Source organism: Quercus lobata, chromosome 2 (assembly GCF_001633185.2).
Source record: "Quercus lobata isolate SW786 chromosome 2, ValleyOak3.0 Primary Assembly, whole genome shotgun sequence".
In the NCBI taxonomy this organism is placed as follows: domain Eukaryota; kingdom Viridiplantae; phylum Streptophyta; class Magnoliopsida; order Fagales; family Fagaceae; genus Quercus; species Quercus lobata.
Window position 1 is genome coordinate 14,057,712 of NC_044905.1, and position 25,631 is coordinate 14,083,342.

A 25,631-nucleotide genomic window follows, 5' to 3' on the forward strand; every position below is an offset into this window, starting at 1 on the left:
GGAAAGTGTGTGTATAACAGGAACTTCAGAAAGCAGGGAAAAAAAATTGAAAAAAAAAAAAAAAACATATAGCCGCTATAGCTTATTCAATGTTGCTGGAAAATGGCTATAAAACGCCGCTATAGGTGGCGTTTTCAGCTTCTCTGTGATACCTATAGCCGCGTTTTTAAAAACGCGGCTATAGGTCCACGGATATAGCCGCGTTCCAAACGCGGCTAGAAGATGTCCTGGAGCCGCGTTTTTTGAAAACGCGGCTATAGGCCAAATCCTATACCCGCGTTTAGAAAACGCGGCTATAGGCTTTGAGCTGCGGACTTTAGGCCGCGTTTATAAACGCGGCCATAGAAAACGCGGCTAAAAGCCTTTAGCCGCGTTTTTGGGTTCTTAAGCTGCGTTTTTCAAACGCAGCTTAAGACCCCTTTTTTTGTAGTGCATACATCACAAAAAGCCTCTTTTTCACCTCTTATTTTTTTAACAAAATCACCAATAACTTTTGATATTGCACCCCTTATCTCACTCACCAAGCCTTGCAATTAATCTTGCCTCTCATTGCCCATGCACTGAGCTGCTGCCATCCAAAGGAGATTTCCAAAAGAATACTTCGGCCAAGGCGGTGCTAGCAGATCCACTAAATGGGTCAATAAGGAAGGCTTTTGGAAACCATTTTTTTTCTCTATAGGCAACCTTGGCATGTTTCCATATGAAAGCTGAAACAACCTCTACACGCGTAGGGTGTTGCACACATGAGCTGGTTGCTTGCACCTTAAGGGTGGCTATTGCAGAGACATGAAACACAAATCTTCTTGCCACACTCTTTCCCTGGCCTTTATAAACAATGAACCCCACCTAACAATTGATGAATCTCTAAGCCATAAATCATTTGCGGGGAAGAGATAAGTTGCCTCAAATTAAATTGGGGTATACAGGATATAGATACTGCTTTATAAGATCCTCTAGCTATTGTAGCCCATGCCTTAAGAAAGCCGCTCAGTGCTGCACCATCTAGGATCTTGTGTGAAATGCACACTGCAATGGCTATGCCACCACACTTGAAGACATTTACTTGAATATTTATCACGTAAGTTCCAGCTGATTCTTTCAAAATGAGTTCACAAGGAAGGAACTAACGTAGTAACAAAAGGTCAGGTTGGCTAAGAAATTCAGATAGACAAACATTAACTTGGGCTTACACAAAATAAGCCCCTTCATCATTGCAATCGATACAGAGATCATCTTTGATCTTTCCCGCTAGTGGATAATATTGGGTTAAGGTCTCTTACAAAGATTTTTTTAGCATTTCTAACCTAATGGGAATGTTGCTAAGGTTTGAGCCATCATTTATGGGAAAGTATAGAGGATGATTGGAGCATAGGAAGCAAGAACAAGCTGATCTAAAATAGAAACCTTAAATGTTGTGAGGTGAGAAGGTGTTGAGGAAGATGGTTTCACGTTCTCCCTGGAAACGATTCCTACTTCCATTTTCATTGTTTTGGTTTTCTTTGAAGTTGGAGGAAACTGCAAGAGCTTCTACTTGATTTATATGTGAGGTGGCCAAGGATATATATATATATATGAGCACTAAAAACAAGAGGGAAAGACGAGTCCTTTTCCAACTCTTCACTTTTCTGATTTTTTTTAGCGTGCAAAATTTTGTAGTTTTAGTCTTCACAATTTAAAAAAATGTGTGATTCATATCTATATATGATGTATGGACATCTGACGAAAAAGATGAGTTCTTTGGCCATAATGATCCTAAAGATTTGGAAGCCAACAATAACTAAAGCAATTATAGCAATCCACAACAATAATTAGAGAGAAGTATTTGGATTCTAGAATATCATAAATATATTACTCCCTCCGTCCCACTTTGTTTGTCCTCTATTCTATTTTGAGATGTCCCAAATATTGTCCTGTTTCTAAAATAAAAGTCATCAATTTACTAATGTTCCTATTATACCCCTATTAATTTACTAATTCAATTTTTTGATAAATTTATTTAAGGGTAGTTTGGGAAACTTATACATTTTTAAAAGGTAGACAAGACAATAAATGATGTTCCCTTAAAAAATTTGACTTTTCAAACAGGATAAACAAAGTGGGACGGAGAGAGTAGGTTTTTTGATAATCTTCCTAAATATATTTTTTGATGAATATTTTCCTAAATATAATAGGTTCCTTGATTAAAGTTAATTTAACAATCAAGCACGAGTTCTACGGAAGAGCATTAATGTTGGTATTCCAGCACTATGAAGTTGGACTTAAGTACGAGCCCCACTTTGACTACTTCCTCAAATCAAAGATGGATGATGCTTTGCTTTTCTGGAGCATGAAGCCTGATGCTACTCTAGATCTATCATTGTTATTATTGGGATGCGGAAGCACTTAGTTCAGTTTTTAGTCATTTCCAGGCCAATATGCCTTCATATTTTGAAGGAGCTAGTGTCATGTCCCTTGTTTTGTGTGTACTACCGTATTTACTTAGGCACATCTTAATCATGGGTGGCTCTATGCATTTTGGGCCTAAGGCGAAGGTTAAAAAAAAATGCAAAAATTTCCAACAGTATTAACAATAACCAAAAAAAAAAAAAAAAGGTTTGAGGCTTTTATTTCTTTTTGGGGATTTTTATGTTTTGTTGGCTTGGCTTGTTTTGCTTTTGTTGAGAGAGAAAGGGAGAGGGAGAGAGATTTGAACTTCTAGGTCACATTTTTTTTTTTTTAATCTTTTCTGCTTACTTTATTGGCCTCCTTTCCCCATTTTTTTCCCTAATCACGTTTTTTAATTTCCCCTTATTTTTTGGCCTACTTTCCCATATTTGTTTTCCTTATTTTTGGCTATAATTTGGGGTTTAATTTATTCATTTTACATAAGTAAACTTTTTTTGTTGGAGGGTAATAAAAAAACTAATCTAATTGGATAAAATTTGGGAGCTTTAGGCGGTTGCTTAACTCGCCTGAAGAAATGTTATGTTCACAATAATTTCACAACAAATCATATGTAACAAGTTGTTATACATTGTTATTAATGGGCAAAAAATTAATTAACGTAACTCACCTGGGACAAGAGCCGGCAGTTATCTTAATTATTATTTTATGAGTCAATTATTCACAATATGCTGAGTTATAATTCAATTGTTAATGATGAGTTCTATTCTTCAATTTTGTTCAGGTGGTTGCCTTGTGATCAAGGGGAACAACCGAACAGGCGGTCAGCTACAAAATGGGTGTGTGTAAATGAGTACAAGATTTGAGGTACTATGTGTTAAAGGAAATTTTGTATTCCCAGAATAGATAATTAAGAAATCATTAGTATCTATTTTTAATTAGCAGTTTAGTGGTTATTAGAAATAGAAATACATATTAGTTGATACCCAAGATGTGTTTATTTACAAACATTAAGATATTGATTGTTGCATACATGTAGAGACATTGACAAAGTGATAAAGTGAAGTCTTCTTCTTTTTTTCCTTATTATATTGGAGTATTCGAACCTAGGTTCTCCTTTGTAGGAGAATTGAACAACACCATTTAATCAAAAGGCTTTTGGAGATAAGTAGAAACTACTTGTCTTCATAGATTAGCAATAGAGTGACCAACCATCAGAGGACTGGGATCCAAAGAAGCAAATGTGAGGAGCTCTGGATTGCATTCTAATCTAGCCATGTCTTGCTCATCTATGGTTATCCAAGCTTCTATCCCGTCACCCAATCGTGTGTCATTCAAAATTATTAGATTAGAGAATACTGAATCACTTGTACCAATGCTGCTGATCCATATAGGCTTTCCCCACCCAAAATCAACTTCATAGAATCCAAAATTACACCAACTGTTAAACCCAAAGCAGTCTACTTCCTCATTGGACCCTAGCCCTCCTATTTCTTTAAGAGACTCATACATCATAGACTTCCTTTTTTCACCTCTCAGTTTTTTAACAAAATCACCATTAATTTTTGATATTCCACCCCTTATCTTACAAACCAAGCCTTGCAATCCTAACTCATCATTGCCCCTGCACTGAGCACCTGCTATCCAAAGGAGATTTCCAGTAGAATAATCCGGCAAAGGCGGTTCTAATTTTCTTCGCAGATTCACTACATGGGTCAATATGGAAGGCTTTTGGAAACCATTGTTTTCTCTAGAGGCAGCCATGGCATGCTTCCATATGAAAGCAGAAACCACCTCTACATGCCTAGGGTGTTGCACACATGAACTGGTTGCTTGCACCTTAAGCGTTGCTATTGCCGAGGCATGAAACACAAATCTTCTTGTCACACTCTTTCCCTTTTTCGAAGATGAACCGAACACAGCCATTGATAAATCTCTAAGCCATAAATCATTTGTGGGGAAGAGATTCGTTGCATCAGAATTCGGGCATACAGATACTGCTTCATAAGATCCTCTAGCCATTTTAGCCCATGCCTTGAGAAAGGTGCTGAATGCTATACCATCAAGGATCTTGTGTACAATGCACAGTCCAATGGCTATGCCACCACACTTGAAGACACTTGCTTGAATATTAGTCACATAAGTTCCAACATACGATTCTTTCAAAATGAGTTCACAAGGAAGGAACTTATGTAGTAACAAAAGGTCAGGTTGGCTAAGAAATTCAGACAGACAAACATTAACTTGGGTTTCCACAAAATAAGCCCCTTCATCGTTGCAATCGATGCAGAGATCATCTTTGATCTTTCCAGCTAGTGGATAGTATAGAGTTAAGATCTCTGACAAAGATTTCTTTAGCAATTCTAACCTCTTGGGAATGTTGCTAAGGTTTGAGCGGTTATTTATGGGATAGAAGAGGATGACTGGACCATAAGGAGCAAGAATAAGCTGATCTAATAGGGAAAACTTGAATGTTCTAAGGTGAGAGGGTGTTGGGGAAGATGGTTTGACTTGCTCCTTGGAAACAATTCCTACCTCCATTTTCATTGTTTTGGCTTTCATTGAATTTGGAGGAAACTTCAAGAACTTCTACACTATTTATATGTGAGGTGGCCAAGGATATATATTGGTACAAATTATGAGCACTAAAAACAAAAGGGGAAGACGAGTCCTTTTCCTTTTGTTCACTGTTCTGCTTTTTTTAGCGTTCAAAATTATGAAGTTTTGGTCGTCACAATTTAGAAAAATTTGTGATTCATATCTACATATGATGTATGGTCATCTGACGAAAAATACGAGTTCTATGGCAGTGATCCTGAAGATTTGGAAGTCAACAATGACTAAGGCAATTATAGCAGTCCGCAACAATAATTAGAGACAAGTGTCTAGAATCTTGGATATCCTAAATATATTAGGTTCCTTGATTAAAGTTAATTTACTAATTAGTTTAGCCGAAGAGCATTGATGTTGGCATTCCGGCCAGCACTATGAAGTTGGACAAGAATAAGAGCCTCACTTTGTTTAATTCCTTGACGAGTTCAACACTAAAAAATGGGAGTCAGCGAATGGCTACAGTTGTTATGCATCTGTAAGTGACATAACATTTCTACGTGGTAAATTCTTGACTCTCGTGCATTTTTTGGAGACCCAAGTATTTTCTTTCGTAATGGTACAGCTCAAACGTTGAAGAAGGGTGTGAGACTGTTTCCTTCAGCCAAAGGATATATTAGCTATGTGCCTTGGTGGAATTAGCTATCTGATTGCTGAAAAAAGAAAGAAAAAAAAGACAGTTTTATTACAAAATTAGTTGTAACTTTAGACTACAATCTTACTCAATATTTTTTTAGTAGATGTGAATTTTGATAAATCCACAATTGGATTATATCTTCTTCTTATATGCTCTATGCATGCAAAATTTCTAAAAAAATTAAAGATCATTATTTATGTCATCAATAAATTGTTTAAATTGTAAATTTTTGTAGTCTAAAATTATGCATAAAATATAAGTTTATACATCATATCATAAATAATATCTGATTGACATAAAATTTGATATGTGTATTAAGAGTATAAAAAACATACAATTCAACAGTTAGATTTTCAAAATATGTAGTAATATTTATTTTATTGAGTAAGATTGTAGCCTAAATTTTATAGCTAAACTTTGTAAAAAAAAAAAAAAAATTTATTTAATAAGGAGTTGGCTATAACACCAGTTTGTAAAAATATTTTAAAATAGTTTGTCTGTAGCATTACTTTTTTTTTTTTTTCCTTAGACATTTGTTTTCCTTATTTTTTGGCTATAATTTGGGGTTTAATTTATTCATTTTACATATATAACCAACCTTTTTTTTTGGGAAATAAAAATAATAATCTAGTTGGATAAAATTTGGGGGCCTTAAGTAGTTGCCTAACTCGCCTAAGACAAGAGCCGGCACTTATTCTTAAGTATCATTTTATGAGTTAATTATTCACAATATGCTGAATTGTCATTCAGTTGTTAATGATAGTTCTAATCTTCAATTTTGTTCAGGTGGTTGCCCTAACCACCTATGATCAAGGGGAACAAGCGGTCAGCTAATGGGTGCATGTAAATGAGCTAGTGTTAAAGGTAATTTTATACACCTAGAATAGATAATTAAGAAATCATTAGTATTTCATTTTATTTAGCAGTTTAGTGGTAATTAGAAATAGTAATACATATTAGTTGATACCATGATGTGTTTATTTACAAACATCAAGATATTGATTGCTGCATACGTGCGGAGATAATGACATAAAGTGAAGCTGATAAGTTGCTTTTTGATAGATGAAGCTTATAAGTTATTGACAAGCATGTATCAGGATATTATGATGTTATAAATGGTTAAGTCATTTGATAAATTATTAATTGTCCTAAAAGTTTAAGGGAAGCTTAACACAAAGGAATTTTTTAAATGGGAGATAAGGTGGAGATTGGGCTTGCACCCAAAATCTCCTACTCTTTAATACCCTGATAAATTACTGATTGTCCCAAAAGTTTAAATTATCAAGAAATTGTGAATTTAATCATGTAATCTAACATCCTTGATTATTGTGGGTGTTTTACAAATGTAAATTCCTTAATTAAACCATTATTTTAAATGAATATCATGAAAATGGCATGCATAGTTTTTAGCTTTGTGGTTGGACTAGAAATTGGGACCAGAAGGATTTTTTAATATTTGACAGGAAAAGTTGTGTTATTAAATAACTAACAAACTCTAAATTTTAACTCCTACTGTTATTAACGAAGCTACAACTGAAACAACAGGAACAAGTATTGATATGGTCTATATGCTCTTCTAAATATTTATAAAGCTTGATGATTTTATTAGATCATTGTGAGGACCGAAAAATCTTGCGGTTCAAGCCCACTTAGAACAGTGGGTTTGCACAGTTTGATTATAGTCTAAATCAATAAATTTGTAAGAAAGGGAATCAAACAACAAGAGAGGGTCTTGCCTGAGGATGAAAATAAGGAAGAAATGCTTAATATTAAAGAATATGTGGTGTAAATGTCTCAATCCAAGCCTGACCGAGGAGGCCAATGTTATATAGAAAAACACCCTGTTCACTCTCTTCTCTCAATGTTCTTTTTGTTCATTTTCTATTTTTTGATCCTTCTCCTTCTTTTTTCTTTTTTTCTTTGAAAACCATCTTTTTCTTATATACTCCCTCCGCTTCACATCTTGACCCCCCATCTTTACCTACTAAATTTCTCCTAGTGACACCTGTCCTTTTAAACATCTGAGGAAGGTGGTAGAGAGAGTTGTTTAACTGTGAATTACACTATTCAAGTCACTTCTTCATCAATGCAGCTGATAAAACTATTGCACACCATTTAATGCGGAGGCAACAGGCTACTTTTCTCTGGAAACTTCCCCTACTCCTCATGATTCTCTTTACTCAACCAATCCTTCCCACTTGAAGCTCCTAAAAACTTTTTGTCTCTTCATCTCCCCTCCTTGGGTGAACTCCCTCCTTGGGCGTATGATGCCCCAAAACCAACACTACAACCCAACAATCCCTTCTTCGGTCCTCGAGCCCCCACAATCATCATGCTAGCTTTCATGGAGATTGATTATGAGGGCTCTAGTAGTAGTTGGTTTATATTTGTATTTCATTTACTACTAGCTTGGATATGTAGTCAACAATCTAACAATATTTGAACCAGTTTTACTTAACCAAAAATTATATATAAAAAAAAAAAGAACTAGTTTTGTGCACGTAGATGGCAAAGATAAATATTTTTCTGAATATTTGAACATATGCTAAGAGTCTTATAACTTAACTAGTTAGTATTTCTTAGTGTTTCTAATGGATATATTAGGATTCAAATCCCCTAACCTTACAATCAAATTATCAAAAAAAGAATATTTGAACACAAAATTTTGAGCATGCAATTTGTGTTTGTGAAGCTTGTTCTTCTTTTGCAGTTTTAGTTCCTTTACAAGCCCACTAGTCATACACTGAAAGGTCTTATCAGCAAATCATCTTCGGCCTTTTTTGAAGCAAATGAAAGGATATTTAATTTGGGGCACCGGAAAAATTTTTGAGCCTCGCATTGCATATGATATTATTTTCAAAATTTTAGGGCATGTTTGGTAGACTGTAATAGACACTGTAATGTAATAGATATTCCTATGGCATAACTATTCAGTTGTTTGGTTATATTTTTATTACAATGAATAATTGTACGGTGTTGGACCCCCAAGCCCTTTGGGCCTTGGGCCCCTGGCCTGTGGTGCGGCCCATAACCTTATCCCCTTGTACGGGGCTGGGTTCCTAAGCCCGTTGGGCCATGGGCCTTAGCCTCATGCCACAATGCCTAACCTAATGCCCAATGGACTTGTAGTATTGACCCAAGCACACTTTGAGGCCCAATGTGGGCCTCTTTGGATCAAATACAGCTTGGACGGATATGCGATTGCTTGGGGGTACATATCCCGCCTGCTCGATATTGCCTTGGGGAAAATCATTGCCGAACATCCTTTGGAGGTGGGAATCAGTTCCAATGCCATTACTACCTCTACCCATGGAACACCTACTTAGAAATGATGGAATTGGACCACCATTCCCACTAATGAACAGGACTAATCATGATGTCTCCACTTATCTTAAGCTATAAATAAGAGGATGGGATGAGGAAGAAGAGGTTGGCAATTCTGGAGAGAATAGTGAGGGAAAAGAACAACCATTCTGAGAAAGAGAGAGAGTGACTCTATGAGGTAAAGAGGAGTTTGAGGAAATAGGTGTACTTAGGTTGCCGAGCATAGGATCACCCATAGTAGGAAACCCAAAGTCCACAATACAAATAGATTGTGAGCCCAAATAGAGGTTGAGCCCAATAGCCATATTTTGGGTACGCACAATAATTATTCCTTATGAATATCTATTCTTCAAAATGAGGAATAACTATTCCTTATCAAAAGTATTGAATATCTATTCCTTCACCTTATGTAATAACTTTAAAAAAATTTTCCTAAAAAGCCATTAGTTGCCACATTTTCAAAACGAAAGAAAATAAATTTTCCTTGTTGTTAATTATTAGCTCTATTTTGAACACCCTAAAATAAGTGTATTTTAGGAAATTTGACTTAAAAATGATTTAATTACACATTCTTTTTATACTCTACTAAATTGTAGATGCATATTCAGAATTCTATTCCTAAATGATCACCAAACTAATGAATAGTAATACTTATTACATTCCAACTTAATATATTCCTTATAATACTTATTCCTATTCTCATGTAATAATCATTACAGTGTACCAAACGTGCTCTTAGTGTAGTTTTGATGCTAGAGGCTATTGGATTGATGTCTTGTGTAAATAAAGACAAATTAATAAAGGAAGAAAAACTAAAAAACCTGGTTTTGTAGGTAAGGTGTGGCTGCATAATATTGGAAACTACAATCTTGATAAACGAATCTATTAGTTGAACAAATTAATTCCTTTTTTAATTGATTTCTTATCTTTTACATTTTTGTGATTTGTTCTTGAATTAGAAATTGCTTGATTGGTCTAGATTATAATATTTATTCTCAATTGAAAACCTGTCAGCTGGTATCCTTAATTAATGCTTGTTTCTTGGGCAGGTTTTAATGAGTTCTCATCTCATTGTAGTACTCATCTCTCAGTCAGAGCTCCAGCGCTATTGGGCTTAAAGTCTCGTATGTAACGTTGTATACCAGCTCGATGCCTTAATGTTCATGCCATAATTTTGATCTGGTTCCACTTCCACCTTTTGCTAACTTGTATTTTTGGCTTGTGAAGTGTGAACCCTTTAGATTTTTATGACCACCAATATAATTAAAAATGGAAAAGTTTATGGATATTTAAATCATCAATAGGTTTAAAACATTTGTTGAGAAGAAATGTGCCCTTTGTGAAACAGAATATTATTACAATAATTGTGCTAAACAAGATTGCAGGACTGTCTGCATATCCTAGTATTGCTAGATTTGGAATCCAAGGATGAATGCATTCCCTGCAATCAAAACATTAATATTATCAAATGTTATGCATTATGCATGTAGGAAAATTATTAGGTCTATACTCTCGAAGACTCAAAGTACTGTTTACTCATACATGTAAGGCAGAATCTTGGCCTGGTCTAAATTGCAAAGCTTCTTCACTTCACATAATTGGCTCAATTAGCCCAGATCTTCTCCACGTCATGAAATGTACTTAAAACTCGTGATTCTTGCCCCAATTTGAAAATCGTGAAGATTATTGGCAAAAAAAACCCAATTAGTATAGTTTTTGTGTTTTGGGTTTTCCTTGGGCTTTAGATTGCCTTGGCCCAAAATCTAATATTTTTATTTTTGCTTAAATTTTATTGATGTGGCACGAGCTACTTAATCAAATTGAGCCACGTGGCCTAATAAAATAGCCCAAATAGAAGGTAATGGACACTAAAGTGTACTAGGTGTATTTAGCAAAAAAAAAAAGTGTACTAGGTGTACACTATAGTGTATGTAATAAACAATACTAACCTTGTTGTGTGTATTATACCAACTGCTAAACCCAAAGTAGTGTGCTTCCTCAATGGACCCTAGCCCTCCTATTTCTTTGAGAGACTCATACATTCACCTCTCAGTTTTTTAACAAAATCACCATTAATTTTCGATATTGCACCCCTTATCACTCACCAAGCCTTGCAATACTAACTCATCATTGCCCATGCACCGAGCAGCCGCTATCCAAAGGAGATTTCCAATAGAATACTCCGGCAACGGCGGTGCTAATCTTCTTCGCAGATTCACTAAATGGGTCAATATGGAAGGCTTTTGGAAACCATTGTTTTCTCTAGGGACAGCCGGGGCAAGCTTCCATATGAAAGCTGAAACCACCTCTACACGCGAAGGGTGTTGCACACATGAGCTGGTTGCCTGCACCTTTAAGAGTGGCTATTGCCGAGGCATGAAACACAAATCTTCTTGTCACACTCTTTCCCTTTTTAAACAATGAACCCCACATAACCATTGATGAATCTCTAAGCCATAAATCATTTGTGGGGAAGAGATTAGTTGCATCAAAATTGGGATATATGGAACTTCATAAGATCCTCTAGCTATTGTAGCCCATGCCTTAAGAAAGCTGCTTAGTGCTACACCATCAAGGATCTTGTGTGAAATGCACACTCCAATGGCTATGCCACCACACTTGAAGACACTTACTTGAATATTCGTCACGTAAGTTCCAACATCTGATTCTTTCAAAATGAGTTCACAAGGAAGGAACTTATGTAGTAATAAAAGGTCAGGTTGGCTAAGAAATTCAGATAGACAAACATTAACTTGGGCGTCCACAAAAGAAGCCCCTTCATCGTTGCAATCGATGCAGAGATCATCTTTGATCTTTCCAGCTAGTGGATAATATAGAGTTAAGGTCTCTGACAAAGATTTCTTTAGCAATTCTAACCTGTTGGGAAAGTTGCTAAGGTTTGAGCAGTCATTTATGGGAAAGAAGAGGATGATTGGAGCATAGGGAGCAGGAATAAGCTGATCTAAAACTAAAAGGGAAAGCTTGAATGTTCTGAGTTGAGAGGGTGTTGGGGAAGATGGTTTGACTTGCTCCTTGGAAACAATTCCTACCTCCATTTTCATTGTTTTGGCTTTCTTTGAAGTTGGAGGAAACTGCAAGAGCTTCTACTTGATTTATATGTGAGGTGGCCAAGGATTGGTACAAACTAAGGACACAAAAAACAAGAGGGAAAAACATTAATTATTGTAAGATTCTTTTACGTTATCTCCTACGTAAAAATTAACGCCTTTGAGGAAACGAATCTATTTTCACTAAGTGCAGCTACAACGTGAGCTGGCTTATTACGAGGAGTCCTTTTCCAAACTCTGATTTTTTTAGCGTGCTAAATTTTGAAGTTTTGGTCTTCACAATTTAGAAAAATGTGTGATTCATGTCTATATCCATATCCAGAAAGGTTCCATTGGTTTTTACGATAAGAATCGACAGGCATGAACACTAAATTTTTTTGTTTAGACGTGAATTCCACATTAAAATATTCGTAGTCGAGTACAAGGAGGAACAGTGAAAACATATATAGCCGACCTAACACTTTCTCTTCTACTCCAGTCCTAGTCCTACTCACAGTTGTGCTTCCTCTAGTCGTTTCAGAAACCATTAAAATATCATCTATAAAGCTCCAGCAATAAGTTCTTAAAAGATCTGCTAAACTGGATGTGGCCGCCTTGTTTGTCCAAATCATCAGCACATCGCATCACTTAGCAACAGGCCAACGGCCAACGCTCAAGAAAAAAACTAGAAGAAAAGAGCAAGCACATCACATGCATATTGGAAGACATTTCAGTGTATTTGATTTAGGGTAAAAACTTTATTAATAGAACTTTATTTCAAACAAATTATGCTAATACTTTAAAGAGTCATGCTAACAAGTGTTTTTAGAACAATGGTTAACAATTTATTTTAGAAAAATTTTGACACTATTTTTATGAAAAATAAAAAAAACTATTAAAACATTAATTTTTATTTTCATAAAAAATTTCATTAAATAAATTATTAACGATTAGCTTAAAGTCATCCCTCAACATTTCCCTACCTTAGTTGTGCGAGGAAAGCATGTGCAACGTAGAGATGGAAGAGTTCAAATTGAAGAGAAGTTTTTTTTTTTTTTTTTGAGAAAACTTGACTTTTCTTTATCATGCATTCAAACTTTTCAACTTTTAGGTGGTGGTTTTTAATGCTTTTCCTTTGAAGTGTAGACTTTGTAGTATAGGTTGGTTTTGTTTCTAGAAAGCAAATGCAAGTATAAGTGAAATGGCAAGAGAGAACTACTTGAGAGTAGTTTGTGGTGCTAAGTGAGTGTAATGTTTTAAGTATCAATAAAATTTTTATTTTATTAAGAACTTTTTCGTGTATTTTACTTGAAAGTGATGTGAAATATTACAAAATATTTGACACTTTCTTCTTGAATGCAAAACTATTATTTTGACAAAATTTCTGTAACGATAAATCTCAACAATTTTAACGTTTTTATGGTTAATGATCATTTTTAGAATGCATTAATCTTGTATATATAGTCCTTTAAAAATCATTTATTTTTACATTGTATTAATGTTATGAAAGCACATATTTATATTTTGGTAAACAATATAAAATAAAATGGATTTTTTTTCCCTATCATTTTGTCTTGTGCGTTAATGCTAATCCAAATTTTGGTATCTATTATTAAACTGTAGAACAATGTAAGAGATGAGTAACATAAGTCAAAAAGTCGTGTCCTACAATGGTGAATAGAAGTTAAATAACCAAAAAGATTATCCTCAACCTGGAACTGAGCTACATAGGCCTACTTAGGTTTTTGTAATCCGAAGGACCATAAGGAGCAAATAACTTGGCCAGAAACCAATTTTTCCTCCTTGGATTACACCCCATGTCTTTGCAAAGTTGATCATTGCAGTATATTTGCAATAGCACATTCACACAGTATCTTTTGTAGCTCTGCCTTGCATAACATCGCATGAATTTTTCCCTCTTTATCACATCATCTTCCATCTCTCTTATGGATGGTAACTTAAACTTTCCAGCGAGAAAATGCGCTAGCCATTTGCTTCTCATTTCTGTGGTAAACAAGATTGCAGGACTGTCTGCATATCCCAGTATTGCTAGATTTGGAATCCGTGGATGAATGCATTCCCTGCATTTAAAACATAAATGTTATCAAAGGTTATGCATTATGCATCTAGGAAAATTATTAGACTAATACTCTCGGAGCACTACTGCTTACTCATGCATGTATTGCAGTATCTTGGTCTAGTATAAGTTGCAATTACTATATATGTAGCCTTTGAAACTCCTATATATTGAATTTTGGGTTAAAATGTAAAGAGACCTAGGGTCTTTGGTCACACCATATGTGTTACAAAGTTGACTTTTCTAAATCACATTTAAAATGACATAATTTACCATTTTATTTTAAATTCCGTCAGTTTTATTAGACGAAAATTTCATCTTCATCCAATAAAAATAACAAAAATTCAACACAAGAGTGAATTGAGTTATTATGAATTTCATGAATTTAAAAAGCAAGCTATGTGTGTTATTTTATAGAGAAAAATTTTGGATGCAACTTTTGTGTCATAATTTTGATGTAATTGACTGTGAGTGGTAATTAAAATTGATAAGTTTATATAAAAGTAGTAGATAATCACTCATAGTCGATTATATCAAAGTTGCGGATGAAGATGTTGTCATTGACGAATTATATTTTGAATAATGGATATACCAGATACCTGTACAGGGGAGCTGATGACCCAAACACGCATTTCTGGAAGTAAGTTGATGCGAAAATGTTCTTGAGCTTTGCATCACTTTTATATCCAGTACCAAAAATAACTATATCTGTTGCTACAGGTGTGGCCTCACCATCCACAATTAAACCATTTTTGCAAAAGCTAAAGTTATGTGATTTCTTCAGAATGAGTCTTCCCTCTTTGACTTTGTCATAGAAATTAGCTGGCAAAACTGTGAACATACATGAATATATCTGTCGGAGGAAGCTATGGCTCGGCACCATATTGTATTTCTTCAATGTATAGGGCCATTTGAGATATCTCTCAACCAAAGTTGAAAATATCCAGTGCTGAAATCTTAGTATTTTGGGTCAGTTCTATCAATAGGATTTTGTAATGTTGTATTCAATGATGGTATAGAAGCATTAAGATCAAGAAACTTACCAATGGTGAAAGCATAAGAGTCAAGAGCCAAAGGAAGAATTAATCCTTCACCAGGCTTGTGGACTATATATTCTGTCAACCGATTTAAGTTTTGAAAGATAAGTGTGATTATGCAGTCAGGAACCGTCCAATGCACTTTCCTGAACAGCAATATGCATGGATGCCTTGGTCCTAGTAACAAATTAATAGGTTGATAATCAAGAAAGGCGTATTATTTCAACTTATACAAATTGTTGCTTCAATACTCTCCTAGATAATTGCACTTAATTGTAATAGAAAAAAAAGTTAACTGATATCTTAAGAATATTGGTTTATGATATTTTTTAGAAAAATTTTATAAAAAAGAAAAAATTAATTAATTTTTTTAACGATTTTTTTTGTCAAAACTTCCTTTAAATATTTATTAACAATTACCGTAAAATACTAGTTAACAACACCCATTATGATATACTATTTTTGTATGATTATAAATCCTATTACGTTTTCATTTCGGAAACATATTTTTGTATTTCACTCTACCAATTACACTATCTTGTATTTGATTTTTCTCTTTGTGAGAGTGCTTTTTTTTTAGCACACAGGCCCAAGGATCCTGGGCCAAATAATTATAGTTTGGTGGACTGGGATTTGGTTCATTGCAGCGAAAGGATTGTTTAAGAATCAAGTGGTGCACAGGGCATACTTCTTACAATACACATAAACTAGCAAACAAGGATATTTGTATTGAACAACAATCGAAAACAGCAAAAGCAATACAAAGCAATAAAAAAAATACACAAGTAATGGTTAGGGATCCTCAAATTAATAAGAAATACTTTATTAAATTTTCTTTATTATAATTACAGTGTGCTCACTAAGACGTGATACAAGTTTCAAGTAATTTCAAAAATTACAGACTTAGATGGCTATTCAAGCCTTTAAGACTTGTAAAGTTTGAATCTTTTTGAATCCGAGTATGTGCTATAGTGGCTGTTTCTGGGATATCGGGAGATAGTTTACTAATTTTTCTGAGTTTTTCTCGACAGAACTTTCTCAATGATTCTGTTGTAATTTTCTCTTGACTTCTTCATGATCCTTCCCTCCCTTTTTATAGTGTTATTTTAGGGTCTCGGAGAACTATTGATTCCCTTGTTTTGCCCCCGGGGTACTAGAGCTCGTTTTGTGCCCATTGCCTAGAAGGTTGAGTTTTCCCTGCTTCTCATTTTTTTCTTCCTTTTGGTGCTGTTTCCTCGAAAGCCCATGGCTAACTATCTATTTCAGAGTGCACTAATGTCACATTCCTTATGGTTCAGCTTTTGGTTGTCCTTCCTCTTTATCTTTTTTCTCAAATGGACGAAATCCCACTCTGCTGATTCGAAAGTTCTTTGCTGCTACTCCCCCTTTTATAGCCCTTTATTCTGGTTCCTCGAGGTACCGTCCACTTGCGCTATGAGAGGTCATTCCAGGCTTTCTTTTTTTTCTTACTGGATCTCTGGTACTTGAGAAGGATGTATCTACCCTCTGTTTCTTGTGTTCTTTTGGCTTTTCCTTTGAGCTGTCTTAATCCTCTCTTGGTTGTGCTACACGTCACGAGGATCCCGAGCTTTTGGCAGCCTTTGGAGATCCCGACTCAGCTTTCTTTTTATGCTAATTCTTCTCCAATCTTCTGATCTGGGCTTTTTTTTTTTCTTCTTCTTTCTTTTCTCATAGGCTCTCGGGCTTGTCTTTTTTTATGGTTTTTTGGACTTCAAGCCTTTTGGGCTTACCACCTCTTTTCATTTTCTATAGCCCCTTGTGTTTATTTCTTTGGGCTTAGGTGCTGTGATTTTTTGGACCTCAATACTCTTTCATTTTCTATTTTGGTTACTTTAGAGCATCTCTAACAGAATCTCCAAATTTTTGTACTATTTGGAGAATAAATTGTGACTTTTACCTTTTAGTTACTCACTTTTTCAAATACACTTCCAACAGATTCTCTATTCCATTCTCTATTTCATTTAAATATTATTTCTTTATTCATTATTTATTCTTTTTTTAACAACTATATATCTTCCAACATTGTTTTATTCAACACCTAATTATTATAATAGGAAAAAAGCATTTGAAGAATGAACACTAGCTCATCAGACTTGATGAGCTACAGTTCATGAGCCAAAAAAAAAAAAAATCTAGGAATAGAGAGTTCATTGGAGAGCTTTTTTTGGATTTCACTCTCTATTATAGAGAGAATTTTGGGTTTATATAGACCATTGGAGATGCTCTTATAAAAGGAAGAAGGACACATAACCCGAGTTGGTGGACGTCCTAAAGTGAAACGTTCATATTGGGACAAAAGATGTTGTAATATTCTTGATCCTTAAAATATTAATAGAACCGAGCAGAGAACGGAAAAAGGGAAAAAAAAATTATGCTATTTAATATTATGATTATATTCATGCTATTTGAGCTCATACCATTTCTTTTAGCCATTTCTGCTGCTACATCCACTGCTGATTTTTGAAATCCAACAACTGTGACCCGCTTTCCTTTGGTGAATTCAGCCGCACGATTGCTGTCCATTGCAGCATGCCAGCATAATCCATGGAATGTATAACCTCGCCGTCAAACACCTCAGGTCCCTTGTTTATTGGAAAATTCGGGATGTTTGGCAAATCACTAAACTTTCCGATGCAAAGGATCACAAAATCCACTTGGTACACCTAATGATTATGCTAGTAATTAATTTTCATAAAAAAAAAAAAAAAAAATTATAAAGCCACAATAAATTTTACCTCACAAACTTGCAACTGTGATCATCAATTTGACTGGTGTCACCTCAAAATCTTACTTTAAAAAAAAAAAAAATTTTGATAACACGTTAGTTTGTAAAATTGAATGTTTCTTGACTTACATTGGTTGACACACAATTTTCTCGACCTTCCTGTACGATGACATTTCATTTCCCAGTTGGCGAGAAGGGTCCCCCGGTGCTGCCCCACAAATCCCAAGAAAGAATGTCTTCATCGGAGGGCATAACATAGTCAACATTAATTACCTTTGAGTTGAATTTGATTCTACGAAGAATGTTGAAGTGCATAGCATAAGATTTAATGCACTCCATCACTTGGTTGTGATCAGGGAATGTCTCTCTCACTGAATGTGGCCATGCAAAATCTGAGAATTGGTAAACATGTTTTGGGGTTTGGAACTTGGTGGAGTCTATGGTTTTGGACCAAACTCCCCCTATGCCACTCTGGGCCTCAAAGACAACTGGGTTAAAACCTTTCTCCATTGTGTATTTGCATGCAAGTAGGCCACTGATTGCGGCACCGATGATTGCAATCCTCTTCTCGCTCCATTCACATCAGACAGACAGACAAATTGGACTGGAAAGAGAGAAAAAAAAAAAAAAAAAAAATTGTGGTCACAGTTATTGGACCTACGTGTCTATCACTTTCCATGCAAACCAAGTATGAGTATATATATAGCACATTATTAGGGTGTTGATTTGGGCACCCTTGTTTTGTAATTTGTAATATATACACATGGAAACGTTTTGAAAATTTGACTTAATTGAAAAAAAATATATATTTTTGGTTTTTTGATTCATTGAGGCTCGATCGGTGGAAAATTTAATTAATTATCAATTAGTAAGATGCATAAATATAATAATAATAATTTATAATAGTTAACAATATTTATTGATTTTTTTTAAAAAAAATTAAATTTATCAAATTTCACAAATAATATATAAAAAAAAATGTTGAAAAAAGAAAGTATTAAACTATATTTTGTATTTTATGTTTGGGCAAATTACAACTTACCCACCTGTGGTTTGATTGAAATTTAAGTAATTACCTACGTGTGGTTTAAAATTTGACATTTTACCCACCTAAGGTTTGACCAAAATTTAAGTTACCTACATGTGGTTTGAAATTTCATGATGCAAGTGTTCCAATGGATAGTTTTTTTTTTTTTTTTAATTTTTTTTATCTTATTTGATTTTGTATTTTTATGTTTTTGTGTTTTTGGAGGAGAGAAACATAAAAGTGGAACAAAATTACATATTTAATTTTTTTTTTTTTTAACAAGGGTGGGTTATAGAAATCTAACCGAGCTAACTTCAGGTGGATAAAATGTTAAATTTTAAACCACAGGTAGACAACTTAAATTTTAGTCAAACAACAGGTGGGTAAATTGTAATTTGCCCTTTATGTATTTTTTTTTCCCTAGAATATATCATCTATGTATAATATTTTAAATTTTTGTCATTTATTTTTTCCAAACCCATTTTTTAAGCCAAATAAATTATATCAAATGAATGTTTTTTTTTTTTTTTGAGAAAAATATCTAAATAAACAAAATAACATTATTTCGGGTGAGCGGAAACTTTGAATCAAATTATTTCTATATATGATAGCTATCTATGTCGTAGGTTAAAAAATATTTCTAAAAAAAAATTATTTCTATGAGTATTTTTATTATTATTATTATTATTTTTTTTTTTAAGGCTATCTTGATTTTTCAATAAAATATAACTTATGTACCCACGGTGGAGCATTTATGGTAATGACTACACATTATTTATTGCCCAACTTACTCGATCCCACTTTTGCTTAAAAAAAGAAAGAAATAATTATCGCCCAGAGTCAGGAAACTGGACGGATTAAAGTCGGTGCAAAAATCAAAAGAGCATTTTGATAGTTTCTTTGATCATCAAACAAAGTACAAGACGATCATTGACCACCACCGTCACCGCCCTTTTATTCAGGTGTTTTGAGGGCGAAATTCAGGAAATAACTGAAACGGCCTTCATAAATGAAATTAATAGCCCAATCACCAACATATTTTTGTTCAGACGAAAAATATTAAAAATATTTTAAATTTTACTATAATAAATGTGATCGATTGATCTTAAAACATTATAAATGTTGTGAAATTTTAATGTTTGCCCAGAACAACTTCAATATTATTATTATTATTTATTTTTTTTTTGTGATTAGTGACACATATAATTATAAAGGTCATGCAATAAAATTTTCTCTTCATCCATCCTCATTTAGTTTCGTGGTCTATGTATTTCTTGCTTTCTTTCTTTCTTTTGAGTGTATTTTGTTGTTTGTCCCATTATTGATAGCTCTTTTTTTTAGAAGAGAGAGTTTCAATCTATAACGTCCGCTTCTGATAATAGTTCTTTATCATCAAATCAAGACACTAATTGATTTTTAGTATAGCTGAGGATTGAACCCTTGAATCATGGATTTTTTAGTATGCTTCAACCCATTATGCCTATTGTAAACCCCATAATGATTTCTCTTGTTTATTGGGCTCATTTTAATAGACCTAACTCAATAAATACCTCCTAGTGTTTCCAATGAAAATTCAATAATTCTAATCTCCTTTCCCCAACCATAATTATCAAAATATTTAATTAGTCATAATTTGTTTAATTTTGGGTTGCTTTTTGGGGGTGCTCACGGTGCGGTCAGCCAATTTTATGAAGAGTTTTCTCACTACGCCAATGAAATTGACGAGCCAAAAACACAAATTATTACTGCAGTTGTTATATATATATATATATATATTTTTCTTTTTTTTGAAATGCGGTGGTCGAATAATTGTGCTAGTAGAGATATAATAACTAGTTCTCACTTTAAAATGAAAATTATAGACTTTATATCTTACTTTTAGCACCTGTTTGACAAGCAACTCTTTAAAGTGGGTTTGATGCAAATTATAGACTTTATATAGAGAAAGAGAGTTTCAACGTATGACGTCCACTCTTGATAATAACTTTTTATCATTAGACCAAGACATCAATCAGTTTTGGTGTAAGCGGGAATTGAATTCTAGATCTCTTATTCAATCATTAAAAACTTTATTAGTTAAGCTAACTGGAACCCAATGTCTCAAACTTGACATGTATACCCACTCAGGCCAAAAAAAAAAAAGGTAAAAGGAAGAGAAATGATTATGGTGTTGGATGAGATGAAGCGAAGTGGAAGACTAGAGTAAGACAAATGAAAAGTAGAAAAAAGAAATTGTCTTCAAACATGTTTGGAGCTTTATTTCCAAAGTCATTATGTGATGATTTATAAGACTATCCATATGTATTATTTAAACAACTCACGTGACTCATTAACAAAGCAAGGGTGGCTCCACATTGAAGGTAGGGTGGTCTTGACCACCCTAACATGGGAAATATATATATAATATTTTAATATTTTTATTATTTGTATACCTTGAAAAAAAATTGTGACCACCTTAAATATTTTAGGTCCAACAAAATTAAACTTTGGCCTCTTTAATAATATATTAGGTCATTTCAAACAAATAGAAAATGTCTAACAAATAAAGTTAATTATATCCATCTGATTTTTATGAAGCAAATTTCTTGGCACTCGATAGTTAATTTCATAATGACATTTTTGATATGCATAATAATGACTCATTTTTAGAGCTTAAAGGAATTAGTAACCTTGTTGAAAAGCTAGTGGAGACGCAGGAACATGTCATATATCTATTAGTTTTATTTGCTTGTGAAGTTAGTTTTGACTTGTCACGCTGCAATAGTATAAAGAAAATTTTTGACAATGAAATATATAAAAAATGAATTGCATAATTGAATGGGATATCAGTGAATGAATGATTGCTTATCTGTGTATATTCAAAGAGATGTAACTTATAGCATTGATAATGAGACAATTATTCAACAATTTCAAAATAATAAACTCGTAAAAGGAAATTGTAAGGTTTTATGTATTTGCATGGTTTTTTTTTTTTTTTTCCTAAAGTTATCTTTTTATTAGATTTTATATAATTTAAGTTTTTTAATGACCACTTTGAAAAAATTCCTAAAAACAAAGTAAAGCGGTTGTTCGTGCTCTTTGACTTGCCAATGATTTGTTAGTTTCCCTCTAATATACTTGAGGGTGATTGGGAAATTGTGAACAATGCTCTTAGAAGTGAAGAAGAATCTTTAAACTCGTATGACCGTTTGATGGCTGAGGTTAAGACTCTTTCAGAGACCTTTCATGCAGTTACTTTATCCCATACCTGTAAACAAGGCAACTTTGTAACTCATAACCTTGCTAGACATACTATATGTTAGCGGTTTCATGATATGGATGGAGAGTGTTTCTCTACACCTAAATTTTGTAATTCTAGCCAATATTGGCTAAGTTTTTTTTTAATAATATCTATTATACTTTCTGTGGGGACAATTTTTGCCTAGACCAAGTGTTGCACTTGTAGTCATTTTTGGCTTTGGAGAGTCCCACATTGGAAGGAAAGCCTTCCTCTTCATGCCATATAAGGCATGAACCAATGGTTGAAGAGTACCACTAGTTTGGTTATTGTGGGCCCAGAGAATTCGTGGCCCAGGCCCACTCTACATTAGGGCCCAAGGCCTAAGTCAAGGAGAGCTATTGTCAAGGACGCATAATGAAAGCCCAAGAATATGGCCGAGGACGATCTTATGCTCAACACCTCACAAAATGCCTGAAGAAAAAGATAAACTCAGTACAGGGGTAGGACAAAGGAGAAAGCTGCCAACATCGTAGTACAGAATCCTGCATCTGACAGGCCCATACTCCAAACCATGCTATTTAACTTTTCCAACCACCCCCAACCACTCTAGATATGGGTTGGCAGGACAGGTCTGCACCCCAAAAAGTAGAACTTACACGTGGACGCTAAAAGGGAGGTGAACACTAGTATAAAAAGGGAAGAGAGCGAAGGGGAAGGGGACCCCCCCCCCCCCCAGAGGGAGGGGAGAATCCTACAAAAGGGAGAAAGGGAAGGATACTGTGCTCCTAGGATGTAGTCTGAGGACTTAAATCCTACAAATCGCAACAATGGAAGGCTGAGGTAATCAAGCCAAGTCCATACATACATAAGCTTCCATAAAAACCCACGACTAAACCGCTCACCTGTGACCAAGGTCTCGCCTTTCAAGCCCATTCTCTACAAATCATATTATTAGGGCCCTTTACATACGAGCCCAATGCCATTCTTGGGTCGTTAAAAATCGTGTCCCTACAATTGGCACCGTCTGTGGGAAAGGCTTGCGCGTTGGCACAGGTGGTGGTGGAGTCAAGCCTTTGTCAAGCAAGGGCCGGCGAAAGCCCCTTCATTTCCAGCAGCACGCTGTTGTTGTTCCAACATAAATTCCCGCTAGGGGCTACGCCACGCAGTATCAATGGCACGGGCAGCTCTAGGGGCTAATCTTCGAAAACAGAAAAAAGACAAGTTTTGAACAGAACCAAGGCCTTGTATGGTCCTCGGACTCAAGCCTATGGGGAAACCAACTACTTAGCAGAAAAGATACAAGTTTTGGACAGAATCAAGTCCTTGTATGGTCCTCGAACTCAAGCCTATGGGGAAACCAACTACTTAGCAGAAAAAATACAAGTTTTAGATAAAACCAAGGCCTTGTATGGTCCTCGGATTCAAGCTTATGGGGAAATCAACTACTTAGCAGAAAAAATACAAGTTTTGGACAGAACCAAGGCCTTGTATGGTCCTTGGACTCAAGCTTATAAGAAAACCAACTACTTAGCAGAAAAGATACAAGTTTTGGACAGAACCAAGGCCTTGTATGGTCCTTGGACTCAAGCTTATGGGAAAACCAACTACTTAGCAGAAAAAATACAAGTTTTGGACAGAACTAAGGCCTTGTATGGTCCTCGGACTCAAGCCTATGGAGAAACCAACTACTTAACAGAAAAAAGGCAAGTTTTGGACAGAATCAAGGCCTTGTATGATCCTCGGACTCAAACTTATGGGGAAACCAACTACTTAAGAGAAAAAATATAAGTTTTGGACACAACCTGGACGGAACATGACCCTTAGACTCTATCCCGGAGAGGAGTTATCCATTAGTAGTTGGGTTAGTCCCTAGACTGAATGGAATCCCTAGTCTACCCTCGGATCCTCAATACCAGGGGAACTGATGCGATTGCGATAGGACCAGGTGTTATTGAGCACACGGCCAAAGTCCCTCACTACTCGGCAACCCTCTCGGATGGTTTATTTCGAGTTTATCATTCTCGGACGGTCGCCTCACATGCATTACGGAGCACTCAGCTGTTATCTCGGTTAGTCTCATAAGTTTAATCTACTGTGAGTTAGCATTTTTATACTTGATAATGTCTATAAGTTCAAATTAATATCTTTCTGTTTCAAGGTTTCCTACTCTAAGTATCATTAAAGGAAAATACACATGTAGTATCCCATTCACAAAGTAATTGCTGCAGAAGAGAAAAGTATTTAGAAGGAAACAGATCCATCTCTTATTAAGACAAAGAAATAGTACAACATACAATGAAAGAACTCGAATAAGCTCATACTGAAAACTAACTACATAAGCAAAAAGAAAAGATACAAGGAAATGAGAAAAAATAGAAGAAGAGACGCAGAGAAGAGAGATGTAGCAGTTCCAGAATGTTGTCTATGGAAACTATTTCTCAATACTTTTACATGCCCATAACTCAGCAGCAAAAGAGCCTAACATGGAGTTAGCACCTTTGAAGAAAAGGTGCAGGGAGCGTGGTGTACGCTGGTGACCACCCAGGAAGTTGATGAGCCTCCATGTTAGCCACGCCTGCAATAGAGCAGATGGCGCTGATGGCGGAATACCTTACTTCTGACGCACCAAGAATCTGATGCGACCAGTACCTGTTTCGGATTTTGACTGAAAGAGGCAGAGATACCATCCCCACCTTGTCAAAACGGAAGATTACCTTGAGTCTGTGTCTCCCCTGTCCGGACGGCACCACCTTGAGTCTCGGAAGGATCCGGTGCCTCTGTGGCGGATGTGGTTCCTTCACCCCCACCCGTGCCTCAAACATATAGCACTAAGGGTGGATAGCACTGGATATGGAGATTGTGATTATGGCTGAAGGATTGTGAATTTGAAGGAGCCGAAGGGTTTATATGTAAGGGGAATAACCTCCTATCCTACTTATGGCAAGTTGGTGGCATTTAATTTATGCAGGTTTCCAAGGAATGCTACGGACAAGATGGTTTTGGCTCAATTTCCAACACCATCTGCAACTATAAGATTTGAAGATCCTCGTGAAGGCGTGCCTCGAGCACTGAAACGCCAAAGGACATCACGTGAGTAAAACTAAAGGGATGCCTCTTAATTCGGCACATCTCCCATGCAAATGGAAAAACACCAACGTCAATAAAGTACAGAATTTGGGCAAGCCATGATGTGGGCCCAACATCACCAAAACCCTCCTCCCCAACTAAAAGTCAGGCAGCAGGATTTTGAGGGGCTATTGTGGGGCCAGAGAATTCGTGGCCCAGACCCACTCTACATTAGGGCCCAAGGCCTAAGCCGAGGAGAGCTATTGCGGAGGACGCATAATGAAAGCCCAAGAAAGGCCTAAGGATATGGCCAAGGACGATCTTATGCTCAACACCTCACAAAATGCCTGAAGAAAAGGACAAACTCAGTACAAGGGCAGGACAAAGGAGAAAGCTGCCAACATCGTAGTACAGAATCCTGCATCTGACAGGCCCATACTCCAAACCATGTTATTTAA

General features: G+C 35.4%; 1 protein-coding gene and 3 pseudogenes across 1 annotated transcript; all 4 read right to left on the reverse strand.

Moving 5' to 3' along the window:
* Positions 1-546: 546 nt before the first annotated feature.
* LOC115959801 lies at positions 547-1,485 on the reverse strand (annotated as a pseudogene).
* A 1,890-nt stretch (positions 1,486-3,375) lies between these two features.
* LOC115957039 (stemmadenine O-acetyltransferase-like) lies at positions 3,376-5,049 on the reverse strand. Its single transcript, XM_031075284.1, has one exon. It carries the CDS (start codon positions 4,942-4,944, stop codon positions 3,568-3,570), a length of 1,377 nt encoding a protein of 458 aa, XP_030931144.1. The 5' UTR covers positions 4,945-5,049; the 3' UTR covers positions 3,376-3,567.
* Positions 5,050-10,322: 5,273 nt separating this feature from the next.
* Positions 10,323-12,009, reverse strand: LOC115959809 (annotated as a pseudogene).
* A 1,714-nt stretch (positions 12,010-13,723) lies between these two features.
* Positions 13,724-24,929, reverse strand: LOC115959816 (annotated as a pseudogene).
* Positions 24,930-25,631: the final 702 nt, after the last annotated feature.